Genomic DNA, 18,967 nt, shown 5'->3' on the forward strand with positions numbered 1-18,967 from the left:
AAATTAATCAACTTACAAATGATAACAATTTAATTGAAAATTATTTAAAGCACAGAGCATTAAGGTATAAAAAACTTTAAAAATTTCAAATTTCGAAAAAAAAAAATTATTTTTTTTACAAAATTTTTTCCAAAAATACTTGCTTTACAATTTAATATGATCTACCATTTCATTTTAGTTGCAAGCATTTATTACACTTTCGAAGAAATTTCTGCAATTTCCATTATTAGCGTACTTAAGCGGCAATTTCAAATTGCTTTGAAGCAACAAAAACAAACACTAATTTCAGTGAAGAGTACAAAATCGACAAAGCTGAATTGGTAATTTTTCAAATTTCGAAATCAATCAAAGTTTAGTTGGAAAATTAGCCAACATTGTTTAGTTTGCCATTCATAAGTACCCAAATATAGTTAAATACAAACATTGTTGGCACACACCGCATTGCAATCAGCAGCAATTAATCACTGCTCATTAGAATTGCTTCGTAATTGAGTTTTCGCTGTACTGGTGCACCATTTGTGGCTATTTGTATTGGCAATACACTGTATAGTGGGCACACAAAAATAATAAAAGAGACTTTTGCAAATTTCGGAAATCTCATTTAAATAGCAATTGCATATTTTTCCAATGAAGCGATTGATTTTGAGGCACAAAATGTAACAGGACTTTTGTTTAAATTTTTAAAGGAAGAACTATACCAAGTTTAGCATTTACTCAATTAAAATGTATTTTATTCTAAAAATGATCATATTTTTGAAAGTCCAACACGCAAATTATTTATTATAAGTACGTATTTACATAAATATTTTAAAAAGTAAAAAAAAAATATTTTTTTATTTGAGACTTTTTAAAATAATTAATATTAAATTTAAAACTTTTAAATACTGAAATTTTTTTAAATTTTATTTTTGTTATATTATTTTCTTTGCTGCAATTACAATTAAAAAGAAAATTTGAGTAATTAAAAAAAATATGTAATGTAAAAATTGTGCTTACAAAAATAATTTAATCCCATATATAAGGTAATCCTAAGTGCATGCTTCTTTAATAAAGTTAATAAACTTACTAATTATTAACGAATAGAAAGCATAATTTTTATTATTTAATTTTTTTTTTTTAACATAAAGTTAAATGTAATCTGCAGCTAGAAAATTAATAATTGACAAATTTAAATTTGTAACAAATTTCAATAAAATGCATTTTTAGAATACAAAAATTAGAAATAATACAATAGAATATGCAAACATTTAAATATAAATGTTAAAACACAATTTTCGATTTTTTTTTTCAAATATGTATGTAGAATTATAGTCAAAATAAAATATAAAATTTAGTTTTTGAGAAACCTGGTTGACGTTCTTGATATAAAATCTCATTATACCACCATTTAATATTTTTATTTTGCTCGTGTTGATTTTTCTTTTTGTCATTATCTTGACAAAATATGTGATTCTCTTTTTAAATGTCGAAATTTTACATAATTTAATTTTTTACTGTGACAAATTACTTAGTAAACGAAAGTCCTTATGCTTTGTGCCAAAAATATTTCTCAAACCATAAAAATAAGTATCAATGCTGTCGTTCAATGTCAAATTATTGTTGCCATACAAATGGCGTAGTGTAAACGTAGCCTTATGCAGTCCATAATATATTTCAAAGTACCAAAAATGTACTTCTTTTTAGAAATAAGTAAATAAAATTACTACAAATAATACAAGATAACGATGTAATCTACTATAGCCAAAACCATTAAGTAGAATTGCCAGTTTGTCAAATAGAAAAATTGTCAAATGTTTCACTACAAAAATGAAACTACATAGAAAAGATCAGTTAACAATAATCGAGCTAGTAAAATATGTAAATTATTACACAATATATTTTAATAATTTTTTTAATAAATCCTCAAAAAGTTACCTTGTCAAACACTTGTCATCAATTTTTATAAACCATTTGCTTGATTTATTCAACGAATCACTCAAGTTCACGCTGTATCCTTCAGCGGCTCGCTGTGCGGTATGTCAACACTGACAGCTTACTGTGTTATTAAATTAATTTTTATTTATGATCAAATCAACTGCTGTCAATGGGATATGGTTTCAGATACGCACTCCTAATCACGTAGATATCGATTGCAAGCGCATAATATACATTTTGATTTATCAAAAGAAGAGCGTTGATTATATTGGGTGCTTGAAATCAAGTGACAACTCAAGGTGAACAATTTGTAGTTAACCGAAATATTACAAAATCCTGCATGTAAACCAAAATGAGCAATGAAACCAGTTTGGGCTCTTGCAATTAAGAAAGCAAACGATATGTGTGTACACACTGCAGTTATCTATTAATTGTGACGATATAAACATATAGATATGATTATGATTATGATTGTAGTAGAAACTATACCGCTGTGCTGCAAGTTGACTTGAAAAACACTTTCAATTTCATTTATACTAAGTAATTTACCGTTTGTCAATCCAGTTCAATTGATCAGATGAGCGTAACTCATGAATATTACCGTTACACTCACGGATGTACCGCTGCATGCCGAGTTATTGCTGACAGCTCACTTGATGACACATATCTAGCGACTAACAAACGTATTTGTATATGTGAAGGTGTGAATTTTTTCAAATAATAAACAGTGACGTTTATTATATTTATGGCTTATGCGCATATTAAAGTTATATGAAATTATACTAAGGTGACAAAAGTACGTAGACGAGTATGTAGAAGAATGTATAAGCGAATATTAAAAAATAATAGAATTCATGGCATCTTCATGCAAATAATTCTTGCTTAGAATTAACCGTTGTAAAAGTTGTTATTCAAAAATTTTTATGAGTCTCTCTGTATGGCAGTATATTACTTAGCAAGTCAACGGCTTGATTTGAGGCTAGCTAATTTAAAATTCTTTGCTATTTAAGAAAGGCTACACAAAAGCCAAAACAAATAATTGAAATCTTCACTGTGGGAGCAATACGAGATAAGATCTCTGTAGAGTTCGCCAAAAAATAATTCAAAATCAAATCATATCAACCCACTTTGTCTCAAGTACGCCCACATTGTTTCATGACACACTGACAGCTGTCAATTCTGGCGTTCTTCGCTGCAATTATGGAGAGGAATGCCGCTTGCAAACTAAAGAAAAAATATAATAATATAATAATTAAATGCCTTCTTAACGCATGCGCAAAGTAATTTTGTGGCAAATATCAGCAATATCGTCTTCAACGCAGTAGCGCCTGCGTGTATGCGCTGTCAGTGTGTAGCAGACTGACTGTCTATGTGTCTATCAAAAAGCATTTATGCTTACAACGCTGTCATGGCGGGCGCTCAGTAGTTGTTGTGTGTGTTTTTGTTGTTGTTGTCACTTTTATTCCCAAGCGCCTCGTGCGCCTGTAATTAAAATTTATTGAATTCTTTAAAGCTTTTTTATGCGTGTGAGACAGCAACAAAAGCATACACACACACACCAATGCATATTAAAAATTACTCAACAGCCTTTTAAAGCGTGTAAGACATGACTTTACACTTCTCGTGCGCAAATATTTAATATATGTAAGCGCAAAACATCATTTGGCGCGCGCTGTAATTAGTTGTTGTTGTTGTTGCATTAGCCGTAATGCGTTTGCCATGCAACACCCTACAATTATGTGCGTATGTGAGCAACATGTTTTCGTCGCTTTTTGTCGATTTTTGTTTGCATTAACTGTTCTCACTGTCAAGTTGTCGACTACCACCTTTTTGGCTTTGTTGTAATTACATGCTCATTGGCTAAACTTAAATGTTCATTGGCTTAGACGCCTCACTGCTGGCCATCCCCGTTTGCTGCGTTGATGTGTTAATATTTGCTTTCAATTTGTGCGCTCTTCAACACACACATACACACACCCACATACTCACACTCATCTAAAATAAACAAACAAATTTTATCTGCCGCAAATAATAATGCGTTATTATGTTGAAAAATGTATTTTTTGACAGTCGCGTAATGTCAGGCGGTACAACAAACATTTGTTCAACTATAAGTGGGACAACCAGTTCAATAACTGCCTATTGCTTGATTGCTCACCAACAAATGTAACTCAGCCGCTCTCAGCTGGTGGCTACTTTTATGCCTTCTTTTTTGCTCAAACCACATTACAACATTTGTATTAGCATAACATTTGTTAGTATGTATGGCAATTGCGTATGTGCTCATCGTAATCATAAAAATAAATATTAAATATTTCAATCAGCATGTTGGAAACCGGTCAAAAAAAGTGCAGTCATGTTTATGTTAATTTGATTTGGTTGACTATTAACTAGTCGAAGACGACCTTGTCTAACGTTTGATGCAGAAGCAACATGCTGTGTGCATTAGTGGAGGCAGGTTCACTTGAATTTGTGTGACTTTTAGTGCTTTTTGTTAATCAGAATGTTTAAAATTTGTATGATTCATACATATAAATATTATTGTTCAATAAATAAATAAACGTGTGAATTTTTGCTGAATAAATTTCTACTATTTATTAACGAATTCACTAATATAATCATATATATATTAATAAAATCTTCAACATTTCCCCCTAGTCAGTTTCCTACATTCATCTTTCATGATTCGAATCACCATTTCCAACGTTTTTTAAACCCAATTTCCTTTCCGTGCTTTACCATTCCTTCAGCTATCCAATCCTCATCTATATCCCAAAATCCATTCCCGTTACCAATTCCTTTGCCATAATCCATAATTTCCTTACCTTTATCCTGAGCAATCCAATCCCCATCCATATCTTATAATCCATTCCCGTTACCAATTCCTTTGCCATAATCCATAATTTTCTTACCTTTATCCTGAGCAATCCAATCCCCATCCATATCCCATAATCCATTCCCGATACCAATTGCTTTCCCACAATACATAATTTCCTTACCTATTATTCCTATATAAAATACCTACCATATCTTATCCTACATCTCTACATATTCCCATTTCCCTAATCACTCTTCCTACATCAATTCCGTTTCCATCCTTCATTTATCCCTTCTAACCATTCCTTCTATCCCTCACCATCCCATCCTATATCAGTCCTTATCCTATCCCTTCCCAATCCTTATCCAATTCATATTCCTTATCCTACACCTTCCTACATATTCCTTATCCTATACCTTCCCCAATCGTTCCAGTTCATTTTCCCTATCCTATACCTTCCCATTCGTTGTGTTCCATTTCCCAATTCCTTTTCATAATCCATAATCATCTTTCAATTTTTGATCCAATATCCAAACCCTTTCATTCATATTACCTTTTCCTACAATTCCTACCCTATAATGCTCGTCCTAACCTAATTCATTATCCTATTCCTATGTATTATTCCAAATATTTTTCATACATTCCGTTTCCCATTCCCGTTAGAATGATGTTCCTTCCCTACTCCTATTCCTCATTCCGTTCGATTTGTATTCAATTTCTTTCCAATATTCTTTCCTAATTCAATCCACATATTCCCTCAGCTATCCTCTATCAATATATCCGAAATTAAAGACTCATTTTCCTTTTTACTACCAGAAGAATCGCGGAATTAATTAAATGTTATTTGACTCCACTCCTGCAAGCATACGCTTGATCAGTAACGCGCCTTTGAAATCCGCACCCTCAGCAATCGTCTAAAACCGATTAATCGAATTGAGTATGCTCCTCAAAAGCAAAAAATTTGTAATTTGTCTGAAAGCGTACAAAAATCATTTGCGATTTCATTGCGCAAAATTGAAATATTACGCCGAAATTAATCAAATATGTGAACAAACATATGCACCCATTTCTAAAGCCGCCTTAGGTCTTTGCGCCGCTGTACGTTGACTGCAAGCGTGTAATTTGTTTATTGGCGGTGTTTTCTCACACACACAAGTTTATTGAACTTCTCCCCGTGAACAGAAAAAAGTGGCTGTAAAATTTCACGCAAAATTCTTAAATTACAAAAAACCACAAAAACAAAAAGCGAAAAAAAGAAAACGAAACGAAATGAAATTCTCTTAAAATGTTATTATGAATACTTGAGTTAATGTTACAGCGATTAATTGGCGCGCTAACGGTGGTAATGACACGGCTTGCCTTCACCCAAAGCGCGGCGGGCCATCAAGTGGCGCATCTCAATGATGATGACTGCGAATCGTAATTAACGCATTACACACGCGCAGCGTTGCTTCTGTTTATATACAAATATATAATTATTTACATATAAATATTTATTTGACTGCCAGCAGCGCTGCAAAGCAGGTGTTGTAATGGTTCAGCGTACGCCGGAAGTTTGTTTGTAACTTCGACGCTTACGGAAAACTTTTTAATGTAATTAATTAGGAGCTGTGATAAGCCGAGCTGAGTGCGGTCAATGTCAAAGTGTGAGCAGCTAATGCGTTAGCAGGTGTAACAAGCCTGCGGCTAGCTGCAAGCGTTCGACAGAATATGGCTCAAACTCACTGTTTCAATAAATACAATATATTAGTTGCTTGAAGCATACACCAAATATGTCTGCCGGTTTCTGAAAAAAAGCGGTTCATAAAAAATTCTGAAAATAAAATTTTCAACGCAATTTAACACCAACAAAAGCTGCTGGCAACATTAATCAAAAGATTTTTCTGGTTTTTTTATAACAAACATAAAGTGAAGGTCGTTTGCCTGCTACTTCCACTTTTGTCGAAGTATTGAAAATAAATTAAATGAAAAATTGTTGAAATGAAACTTTACTGAGAAAAATAAAAATTGTATAAATTTGTTTATTGCTGCAGCAAAAGTATTGAATCAGCGCTGCCAAGTGTGTGTCTAATTAAGGTATACACACATATATTATAGAAACTTGATATTCTTCATTTTTTCAACCCAAAATTGGCGGCGCAAAGAATCATTTCGCATACATCAACATACCTACATACATTAGACAAGAACTCAGCCGTTGCCACATAGCCTGGTACTTAGCTGTGCTGGCTGGTTTTTGAAATACACGAAAAACGAGTGTTTCGCTTTCAAAATTTATTTTGTTTTTGTTTTCATTTTTCTTTTATTATATAAGCGTGCGATTTTTATCGAATTGTATTGCTAATTTTCGCTTTTTATGTGGCGCTGGCTGGTTTGAACTGGTCTGGTTTCAAAAACCACTAACTTTGGTTTAGTTAAAATTATTGATGAGCTATGCTGGCTAAACGAATAGACACATTATATAACAATTGTAGTATATATGTATATAGTGTGTGATACAAGTTTTCATATACTTGTTGAACCATCGAAAAAAAAAAGTTTTCTATATTTAGCATTATTAACAATTTTTTTTCGAATTCAACGCAAAATTTATGGCTTGTTAACAATATAAATATGTATATTTATATGTGCATAGGTCAATAAATATGTGCGAAGGTTTATGTGCGCGCTATTGTTCTAGAACCGGTGCTATTATTTTATTAAGCTTAATTTAAGAATGTCGTTTTTTTCGATTTATGCATATACATACATATATATTTTTTTATATATATTTATGTTTTTTTAATGCTATGTATAAGCCTGTTTATGTAACAGCAAATATGCTAGTTTTATGCTCCATAGCGACATTTCGCTGACGCAAGTCCACACATCTCGCTGCTAATCAAATATCAAACTAGTTAGTCTAATTAACATGCGTGCGTATTATAATACCTTTTCCCAATTAGTGTAGTTATAATTTGTGCGAATATCAATTCGTTTCCGCCTAAATTTGTTATTTATTGGCAGCGTCAAATTTGATTATGAATGCAAGAAAAAAATTAAATTAATATGAACACGCAACACACTAATGATTGCGGAAGAAATATAGAATATTTTAGAAAATATTTTGTTTAAAAAAAAATTATATTAAATTAAGAATTTTATCTTTTTGATTTAATAATTTTTTTTTATTAAATAAAATAGAAATAAAATAAAATAAAATAAAATAAAATAAAATAAAATAAAATAAAATAAAATAAAATAAAATAAAATAAAATAAAATAAAATAAAATAAAATAAAATAAAATAAAATAAAATAAAATATAAAAAAATAAAATAAAATAAAATTAAATAAAATTAAATAAATAAAAAATTTGAAATAAATTTTGTTATCAAAAAAATAAATTTCGAATTAAAAAACACAATAATATGTGTAACCCTGATAACTAACTGCCTTTCGAGCTATTTTACATCGAAACTCTTGTTTTTACTGTGTGTAACCCTGATAATTAACTGCCTTTCGAGCTATTTTACAACGAAACACTTGTTTTAACTGGCATAAATGCATAAATACACGTGCTTTTGGGAACACACGGCGTATACGTAGCTGTCACAAAAAATAAAATTCTAATTAAAGAGCACAATAATATGTGTAACCCTGATAACTAACTGCCTTCCGAGAGTTTTACATCGAAACTCTTGTTTTTACTGGCATAAATGCATGAATACACGTACTTTCGGGAACACACGGCGTATACGTGGCTGTCACAAAAAATAAATTTCGAATTAAAGAGCACAATAATATGTGTAACCCTGATAACTAACTGATTGCCGAGAGTTTTACATCGAAACTCTTGTTTTTACTGTGTGTAACCCTGATAACTAACTGCCTTTCGAGCTATTTTACAACGAAACACTTGTTTTAACTGGCATAAATGCATAAATACACGTGCTTTTGGGAACACACGGCGTATACGTAATGTCACATATGTTATAGTATGTTGTAGCTTAATAAATCCGCTCAATTAAAACTTTCACTCGAAATCCTTTGTTTTGTTTGCAGCGCAAACATTTTTATTCGTTGAAAGTAAAAGAGCATGGTGGACAATTTTTTTACTGTTATAAATTATATGGATTCAAGCTGAATATTATATATGCACTTATATACAGATATGTTTGAACGCATATACTTGCGGTTAAATAAAAACAGCAATTTATATATACGAGTATTATACACTCATAATTAAGCACGAATACCATATTTTTAATGAACTGTTAAAATGCTTCAGCAACACTATAGACCGGGCTGCAAGGACAATGTACAAACTGCAAGCTATAAAGGCTGTCATATTAAATTGCAATTAAAAGGACATTTCATGTTGCTTGTGTCTTTGTATTATCATTTATGCGCACAAATAAACACAAGAATATTTAAAAATGTACGTAGGTGTGCAGCCTTCTTACTTACAACCAGTTGCGTTCACATATTTTCAATATTCATACAGATTACTGACATACGCTCATATGTACATAAGCCTCCACTTATGTGCAATTGCTCATCAATTTTTCCAATCAGGTCAATTTAGAATGTTGATGCGTATGCGATTTGATGAGTTTGACATTTTCAGTGAAGAACATGAATATGCAATATTAACAAGTGACTGCAAGCAATTCGAATTTACAAACACACGTTGCACATAAATGTTAAATTTTTCAATTTTTTTTATAAAAACATCACTTCAATGTTCGTAACTAAAAATTGACAAAATTGTTTAATATGCAGTTAGCTCAATTAAATTCTGAAGCGCAATTCACAAAAAAAAAAATTTATAAAAAATTTAAGAATATTAAAAGAGGTTAGTTGATTTATTGCGTAAATTGGTAGATTTGCAGAACAGTAATCCTCAATTACGCAAGCAAACTGAATAAATCCACAAAAATAAAAATAAAAAATTAAGTCTTTAACATGCGACATTTTTCATACAAAAAAAATCTTCCATGCATGCAATTTTCCAATTCTAAATTTGCATAAATGCTACACGAAATAACTCGATTTTAATTGCTGTCATTCAAAAAGCAACTAAACTATTTGCAGCCAGTCACACGCATATGCATTTGCATTTAAGTAAGTGTAAATGTGTATGGCACAGCTGTTTGCAGTAAAATGGATGCTCACGCGCATGCGCTTTGTCTGGTTGGTGCGTTGGATGAAAAAACTATAAAAAAAAACAAATTGTTAACTTAAATAAAGTGACGGTCATTTTTATTTAAAAAATATTATTTAAAATTGAGCAATCATGCTGCTTACTTGAGACTTTGACAAATGCCTTTACATTGGCTGAAAAGCATAACCAATCTTAGAAGCAGTGACATTTTAAATAAAATTGGAAAGAATTTTTTTTTTTTCGAATTTGAAATAAATTTTGAGTAGCTGAACTAAAGACTAAAGCAATTCAAAAACTTTCAGAATCTTCAGCATAAAATTTCAATGTCGAAAAGTGCTATTTTCCGAATTTGTTTTTAATAAAAACTATTTTTTTCCTTTCCTCTTTCCTTCTATTAAGAATACGAGTATTCGAAATCAGCTGATCAATATTTACAAAATGTATTCAAATTTCCATTAATACTGTGACGTCTCAAAATCATTAAACTCAAAATTGTTTATACTTTTATGGAGATACATATATAAAATATGTATACACTTAATTAAATTCCTTATATTTACAAAAAAATACAGAAAAGCTTACAAAACTGGATTTTGGTTCGAAACCCGTATTTTTACATATACACCAACAATTGGAGAGTACTCAATTAAGGAGCTTCAAGTACATACGAAGATTATAATTTAAATAAAAATAATTTGGGGCTGTATTAAATTTCTCTCAAGTCAAAGCAGGCCTGTGGGAAATATTCGATGAAAGTTCGAAAACTTTTTTTGATGCAAAAATTTTTTTAGACTGAAAATCTAAAAAAAAGAATCTGGTGCTTCGAAAGAATTTGAATTTTTATTTTTTTGAAAGCTAAAATAATATCAATAATGAAGAAACAATTCTTTTTGTGAAAATAAAGACATAACTCAACTAGTTATAAATTGCATGAACTTGTAACTAGTTTGTAACTAGTTGATTTTATTGCAATATATATACAAGCACCTAATTCGCATACTAATATGATAATAGCTGTCACAAAATAGTTCGTTTAAAGCAAATTATAAGAAATTCATATAAATAATAAAGAAATTTATTCCGAAAACCAGCCCAATTTTGAATTAATTTCCAGTTTCATAGTTATTCTCAACTGCCTTAAGACTGTGCCTACACTGTGTACGTTCTCTTTTTACCAAATTTTGCCAGCTCATAAAATTTGCATTTTATATATGCACACTGAGACACGCACACCACTGATACAAAAACACCAAAAAGCTTCAAAAGCGCTCATCTTCACATTCAGTCTCAACTTGACGTCATTTTTATTTCAGAAAAAATTGTAACCTGCCAAACGATTTTTTCTCCAAACAAATCTTCATTTCAAATAAATAAACCTACATTTACCGTTGGCGCGCGCAGTTCACTCAAGCGCGTTTCAAGTGACAAGTTGTCAACTCTAACTTTGTAGTAGGCCACTTAGCGAATGCAATAAAAACTAAATATATAGTTTGGTTATAATTTTCTATTTATATATTATATAAATATATATTTTTGTTAAATTGCTGCGTATATCCGCTTAAGTCTGCTCCATTTAGGCGTCAAGCTTTGTGTCGGTGCTTGTGTATTACTCATATTCAACTCGTGTGTGGGCGTTTTCGTACGTTTTTGGCTTGCAATTGCGACTAATATACCGACGTATATAGAAGAATCTATGCAAAGTGGTGACAATAAATCCCAACGCCCATAATTTAGCAAACACGATTTAGTCATTTGTACGCCACGGCGAGCCAACGCAATGACACGCTGGCAGCAGACACTACAATTGGTAATTATGTGCGAGAGAAAAGTGGTACAAAAGCAATGGAAAACATCTTCCATTATTGTGAATTGCAATACAAACGATTTCTTAACTATATTGATTGCATAATTTTAACACCAAATTCGGGTAATTACTCATATGGTACAGAGTGGCGTTGCTTCATTGTTGCCGCTGTCAAATTTTTTGGTTGCCTGTGACCTCACACCCATATAGAGTAGAGAAAAGAAAGAAGAATGTAAGCGATGTGTGTAATAGCATTTGAGCTTAACTTTTTGGAAAGATTTGATAAATGGTTTACGTGGCTTATGGTCAAAACCATGAAAGCGGTGTAATGAGCAAGCAAATATGGTAATATGTGGGTACAAAAGCGAAAATATTATGTAATAAGCATATAAGTAAAAAAATGCTGCGAATTATATATACAAATTTCGCTTAAATATTGCGAATCCAAAGTAAAAAAATATATTAATTTTTTTTCCAGCTATATCTGTATATAAAACGGTGTTATTTCTAAAATACATTTTTATAAAATATTTTAACTACATTAAATTTTTGCTTTTCTCCCACCCAAAACAGGCCGTCGCTTGCATTTTAGTGCAATGCGCTCTCTCTCAAAACTACGATAAGGAAAATCGTCGCCTCATTCTCCAAATTAAAGACCAAAAAACGACCAACCAACAATACTATTCGTCGAATTTCGATACCAGTAAGTACAGAATGTTTCCAAGTTTTTTCAAATACCATCAAATGCACTAAAATATACATACAAACATTTGCACACGTAGCAACAAAAACAAAAGTTTATACTAAATTAAAAAAATTAATTGTTTTAGATATTATAATTTCATACAAAAGCGTTAGCAATATTTTCATATTTTCTATAATTCCACTGCTCTAAATTTCCGCTTTTTAAACTTAAACTTTTTGTATTTTCATTTTATTTTCTTTCCTTTTCTACTATCCTTAACTATACTCCTCACTATCCTATTACTACTCTCTCCCTCTCTCATTTCTCTCTATATCTATCTCTATCTCTCTCTTTCCAATTAACCAGCTGGTTAGTCACTCTCTTTCACTCTCTCACTATTTCTTTCCTACTACATTTACTACACACTAGCTATCTCTTTCTTTCTCATTATCATTTTAGTGTTTGCCAATTCATACATAGTAGTTGTTTTGTTAGTAGCATTTTATACATACATATCTATATCTTTATATACATTTTTATATATAATAAATATTATATAGAAATTTGCGCTGAATGACGAGCTGTTGACAAGGACTCGTACGCCGTATGCGAGTCCTTTCGGCTTTATTAGTTGCGCAGTTAGTTGTTATTCATTGTTGTTACAGTACCAAGTAGCAGTAGTTTATCTAAAAAAATATTTTTATAGAAATATATTTGTAAAATTAGTACTTTCGTTCTTTTGTACTTCAAAATTCGTATCATTTATTAATAATTAGTAGACTCAATTAATTTTTAATTAATTAACAGTAGTGCGCGCTGTAGCCTTAATAAAAACAACACAAAAGCAACTAAATAACAAACAAAAAATTAAAAAAAAAACTAGTTTATGCTAAAATTTGTTGTCTTATGCCACAAAAATCGTAGTTAAACCTAAAATAAAAACAACAACAACATAAACAGTATTAGTAAAATAAATACATACATATATTTCTCATTTATTTACGTTGTTACTTTTGTTGTAGCTTTGTACTAAACACCAAATAAAATCATAAAGAATGCGTAAACGTAGTTAAAACCCAAAGCAGACGCACACAAATCTATCAAATATATATTTACATCTATTTAGTAATATATCGAAATAAACAACAACAACAACCAAATATATTATCGTCAACCAAACTCGTCTCAAATTGTAAATATTTTCGTACCGACACACACAAATCGACTCAAATCAATTCAACTCAACCAACTCAAATCCACGCCACGCCACTCCACTCCACTACACCCCAACCCACTCTTCTACTCTATAAATTGTTTTTGTAATTTAATAGCGTAATTTGCAAATATTTCTTGTGCCAGTGAAATTAGTTTTTGTTTTGTCACATAAAAGCTTCACATACTCATAATTTTTTATAAATTTTTCGGTTGCTGTAAAAATGTAAATTCTAAATTTCAAATAGTAACGTAGCTTTCGCACAAGTTGAAAAGCTTGCTTATGAGCTTTCACTTGTATAAATATGTATGAAAGCTCTGTAGAATTCATTTGAAATCATGTGCTATAAGACTCTTTTCAATATTTCGTTAAATGTAAATTTTGTAAAATTTAAACCTTTTCCAAGCTTTCACTATTCTTGTAAGCTTAAAAAATTTGTAGTCAAAAATGTGAATAACTATATTTTTTTCCTGTGCCCTTTACCCTTACATCCATCATCCTTTACCCCACATCCATATATCCATACCTTTTCATCCTACTCGCATCATTCACTCGTCGTACTCGTGTGGCCCCGAAATGATCTAAAGCGCTGGCTTTAAACGTTAGAGTGTTATATTCATATATATATTTTTTTTTAATTAAACAGCTGCGCATTAGCGAAAAGGTAGTCCAAATATTTATATATAGTATGAGTTTAGAGTTACTGCGTGTTAAGCTATGTGTTATATAAGGCAGGGTTTCCACTATGCATATTTTTATGACAAAATAAATTAAATTTCTATTGTGATTTTGTTTATGAATCATGCAAATTTTCTTTTAACTATAGTATACATTTTTATGATATTTGCTGTCATAAAAATAAAGTAATGAAAACCAGGCATTATAGTTAAATAAACATTATGAGGTATTACCCGTGTACAAATGCTAGACAACAAACAACACTGTTAGTTTTCTCTTAATGATATTTGCAACGTATTCTTCAATATAAGTTGAGAAGAAAACAATTATTTTATATTTTCCTAAAAAAATGCAATGATTCTTCACTATTCAAATGAATATTAATAAAAATAAAATAATATCCATTCCACCACAACCCCGAATCAACTTCCGCACACCAAATCATAAATAAATAAAACAACAACAACTACCGCAAAACACAACAAAACCACTTGCTTTCAACTGGACCACACTTAAGATGCCTATCGTTATGGCTATGATATCGGTAAGACGGGCAATTTCCATCATGAGACCCGCGGTCCTGATGGCGTTACCTACGGTTGTTACGGTTACGTCGATCCCTATCATATGTTACGTGCAACACATTATGTTGCCGATACACACGGTTATCGTACCGTTGAACCACAAAAACCAGTCGAGGTCTATCCAGTATATGGCGAAAGAGGCCATGGCGTAATTTTGCAATGGGATGAGCTATACTTCCCAATTGGCTGTGGCAAGTTCGAAGGTGGCGCACGGCCAGAATTTCCAGTATTACATTTGGGTGATGTACGTTGAATAATCAAAAACAAAAAAAAATGAAAATAAAAAATTTTGGCGACATAAATCACATCTACTCTCTTTCCTCCAAACTCTATCTACTACATATTGCAGAAGAGTAAGCCTAGCGGTTTTACGCCAGGTTTCTCACTTTCTCACACACCGGGTGTGCAGAGCGGTTCAGCCATTCTCAGCCCTGCTCTCCATCCTTCACGTTATGCTGAACGTGAGCGTATACCCGCACCTTCGGCACATGTTGTGGCCACAGTGCGACCTGGCGCCAATGGACCATATCCAGGTGATAATGGTGGTGGCCAATACACCGGCGGCAATGGTCCATATAGCGGTGGAAATGGTCCACACAATAATGGCAACGGTCCATACAGTGGTGGAAATGGCCCATATAATGGCGGTAGCGGCAGTGGAAGCGGCAGCGGCAGTGGCAAAGGGCCACAGTACCCAGGCGGTTCATCAGGTTTAGGTGGTAGCGGTAATGGCGGCTATGATGGTGGCAGAGGAAGCGGCAACAATGGCGGCGGCGGTCGTGGCAGCGGAGGTAGCGGTAGCGGCGGTGCTTACTCGCCCGGACCGCTCGGTGGAGTAGGTCCGGGTGGCCCAGGGGGGCCGGACGCATTGGGATATATAGAGTCCGGCTCTCCTGGGGGCCCGAATGTAGCAGGTTAGCTGGCTTAAATCAAACATAATAGTAGGACATTTTATCTAGCACAAAAAGTTTGAGGTTAGCTGCACTTAGTGTTTAGGTTTTTTAGGAAGTTGTGAATTCAAAGAGTAGGTCTTTAATGATCGGAAGTGAGTTACCATACGCTCAGGCAGGTTGTGTTGTCATCCCTGTTAAATTTGTGTTGATCAAATCACGAACTAAGAGCTTTTGTGCTTTTCACAATTCTCACAAACAATTCAAGTGGTTTTAAGAGCTTTTATGAAAAGCTATTGTGAAAACTAACATTTACTTGAACTGTAATCTACTTTCAATTAGCTTCACTAGCAATAATGACCTGAAATATTTTTTTGGCTTTCAAAGCTTTTTATCTTAAAAAGCTTAAAATGTAAACTTTGTGTTAAGCTTTTTTAACCTCAAATTCAATTCATCACATATATATCTTGGAAGCTAACATTTGAAATCTACATATTAAGTGAAAGCTTTCATAAAAATTAAAGATTCATCTCGAGACATGAAAGTTACAGTCCAATACTTCTACAACACACTGTTTGGTAGGCGTATATGCGCTCACTTCCTCTTACACACATTCTTAGGTCTTCTTCTTATTTCAAACTAAGCTTATTAAGCGTTTAGGTTAGCCTTAAGAGCTTTTATGAATCATAATATTTTTCGTGTTAATTTTTTTTCTATTACCATATACTTTCTTCAGCGATATTTTATTTAATGCGAGTTTATTTCTGCATAAACGCACCAACACACCAACACATGCATAGCACAATATACACTCGTATATACATATGTATACAAAAAATATATAAAAATTAATTAAAACATATGTAATTATTTATATTTTAATTATATTTACATATTTATATGCAAGTTAAAGATCACGCATACTACTTAAGCTATTATGTCTGTACAAGTACACACGAACACGCACACACTACGAAAAAGTAACGGATTTTAAACGATGAAATTACAGTCAAAAAAGCAAGGCGAGTAATGGAAGACACTTGTATAAAGCAATGGAAAGTGAAAGCTGCAAAAATCTAGAAATTCTTTTATAAAAAAAAAAAATAACATAAAAAATCATTCGCGACAATTTTGACACAGACGACTTTGAAAAAAAAAATGCATTAAGAGAAGCGCAAACTTGTAGCCTGTCTACCAGGTCTGTCTCGTTTGTCTTCATAGACAAGTATTATTGGACACTTGCCAGCACCTACACATGCACACACACGCACACACATACCTTTGCACTTATTGCTATTTACACACGACTCTTCTCGAATGACTCTCTCTCTCTCTCTCTGACTTCGTCATTACATTGCAATCAAATACGATTCATGTGATTTTTTTTTTCGAAAGCAAAAACGACACTGAAATATATTTTTAAATGAATGTTGAAAATATACATATACATTTTGAAAAGAACAATTTTTGAAGTGAATTCTATGGCCACACTGCACTTTATATACACGTACCAGCACCAAAGCGCAGCTGAAACATAAATATTGTTTATAATGAAAAGCGAGCAGTACATTCTTTCCACTACCAAAAACAACAAAAAAAAAAAAATCATACAAAACCATCTGAATGAGCGCAAAATATTTTAAAGAAAATTCTCTACATAAAACTGAATATTCAAATCATCACACCAAAAGGCATGCTGCAACCAAAAAGCAAAAAAAAAAATTAAAAAAAAAAAACAGAAAATATGACTTACTGATTTCGGTCCACACACTGCCATACATTTCCAGCACTGAAAATGCCTCTGAAAACCCATAAATGCATTTGAACAAAAATATGTGCATACATTTGAAAGCCACTGTATGCACTCAACACACACACATACAAATACATTTACATACATACACATATATAAACGCATGCACTCGTACACATCTACAACAAATGCCTGCAAGAATTGCTTATATGTACATCCCTCATACCTTTGCTCCCACCAAATTAATCCTAATGCCTAAACCTATTTAACCTCCAACACCATATACCACATACTCCCATATATTCCAAGCCTCTTGAACCATAAATCCACTTGCTCATCATTATTATCCCATCACACATACATATATACCGTTAGCAATGCTGCTGCTTAGCTGCATCGTAACGGTGTACGGGCTTGTAGCATTGTGTATGTTTGTTGTATTATTATTACTGTTTATTTTGAAAGCTCGACTTGACGTGTTTTGCGAGTTTACCGTTATTGTGTACACGTACAGTTGTTGTGTTCTAACTAACCACACAGCCTCATACATACATTGTTACTAAAAATCGCCATATATATATATACTATATATAGTATATACATACATACCATATACATACATATATGTGTAACGTTGTATTTGAATGTTTATGAGCTTTACCGGTAGCTGGCGCTTACAGCTTGTAGTTGTTAACACTAAGTAAGTAGTACAAAATAAATTACATAAAATTATTATTGAAGTCATATTTAATTATGCAGTAATTGTAGTTGTTGTTAGGTATTAAATAGCGGTAGTTATATTACAGTTGAATAAATTGTATTTGTTTTGTTTTGATTTTCCCACAAATAGTTCCCTTAGTAGCATTAGTTGTGCGTAGACTTATTGTAGTACACACTGTACCTGCAGTTTAGAAAAAGTATTTAGCGTAGTTAACTGTATAATTATTTCAAATGATTTGAGAAATTTTTACGCATTACTAATATATTACTCTTCTCTTTCAACAAACTTTCTCCTCTTTTGCTATAGGAAATGGTAAGAGTGAAGGTTTTGATGGTCGTTATAAAGGTGAATGTCTTTAATTGCCTACAGTTCACTTAAACAAATAACTAACCCACTTGTTGTCTCTGCCACGCTTGCAGGTATTAAAGAAGGTCAATATGTCCCGGACAATTCGGGCAAATATGTTCATGTTGAAGGTCCAACTGGTCCACCAGCTCAACCCTATGTGCACATTGAGGGACCAAGCGGCGGTTTTGGCGGTGAAGGCGGCGTAGGCGGCAAAGGCAATGGCGGCGGCGTAGGACCAGGCGGCCCAGGCGGTCCAAAGGGACCCGGCGGTCCAAAGGGACCTGGCGGCCCAAAGGGTCCACCCGGCCCACCTGGTCCACCCGGACCACCAGGTTATTATCAAATATTTTATGCATAAATCATGCTTATTAGAAATAACAAATTTGTTTATGATTACATTTATTAATGCTATATT

General features: G+C 32.5%; 1 protein-coding gene and 1 long non-coding RNA gene across 7 annotated transcripts in view; one reads left to right on the plus strand and one right to left on the minus strand.

The window, feature by feature from the left end:
* The window catches only part of LOC105212511 (collagen alpha-1(I) chain), a 38,378-nt gene that overhangs the window by 16,492 nt on the left and 2,919 nt on the right, over positions 1-18,967 (plus strand). For 4 of the 6 annotated variants that reach the window (XM_054228484.1, XM_054228487.1, XM_054228483.1 and 1 more), the window contains exons 3-7: positions 12,254-12,383; positions 14,774-15,084; positions 15,190-15,754; positions 18,511-18,549; positions 18,624-18,884. In XM_054228484.1, coding sequence (XP_054084459.1) covers positions 12,254-12,383; positions 14,774-15,084; positions 15,190-15,754; positions 18,511-18,549; positions 18,624-18,884 — 1,306 coding nt within the window. Of the gene's footprint in view, positions 1-11,409; positions 11,684-12,253; positions 12,384-14,773; positions 15,085-15,189; positions 15,755-18,510; positions 18,550-18,623; positions 18,885-18,967 lie in introns of those variants that run through there. The other 2 variants (XM_054228485.1, XM_029040315.2) reach the window with 2 other exon arrangements.
* Positions 9,826-10,166, minus strand: LOC128921315 (uncharacterized). Its single transcript, XR_008470768.1, has 2 exons — positions 10,020-10,166; positions 9,826-9,927 (listed from the first exon to the last, which is right to left on the minus strand). It is a non-coding gene; the product is annotated as an uncharacterized LOC128921315 (long non-coding RNA).

This window comes from Zeugodacus cucurbitae, chromosome 4 (genome assembly GCF_028554725.1).
Source record: "Zeugodacus cucurbitae isolate PBARC_wt_2022May chromosome 4, idZeuCucr1.2, whole genome shotgun sequence".
Lineage (NCBI taxonomy): Eukaryota > Metazoa > Arthropoda > Insecta > Diptera > Tephritidae > Zeugodacus > Zeugodacus cucurbitae.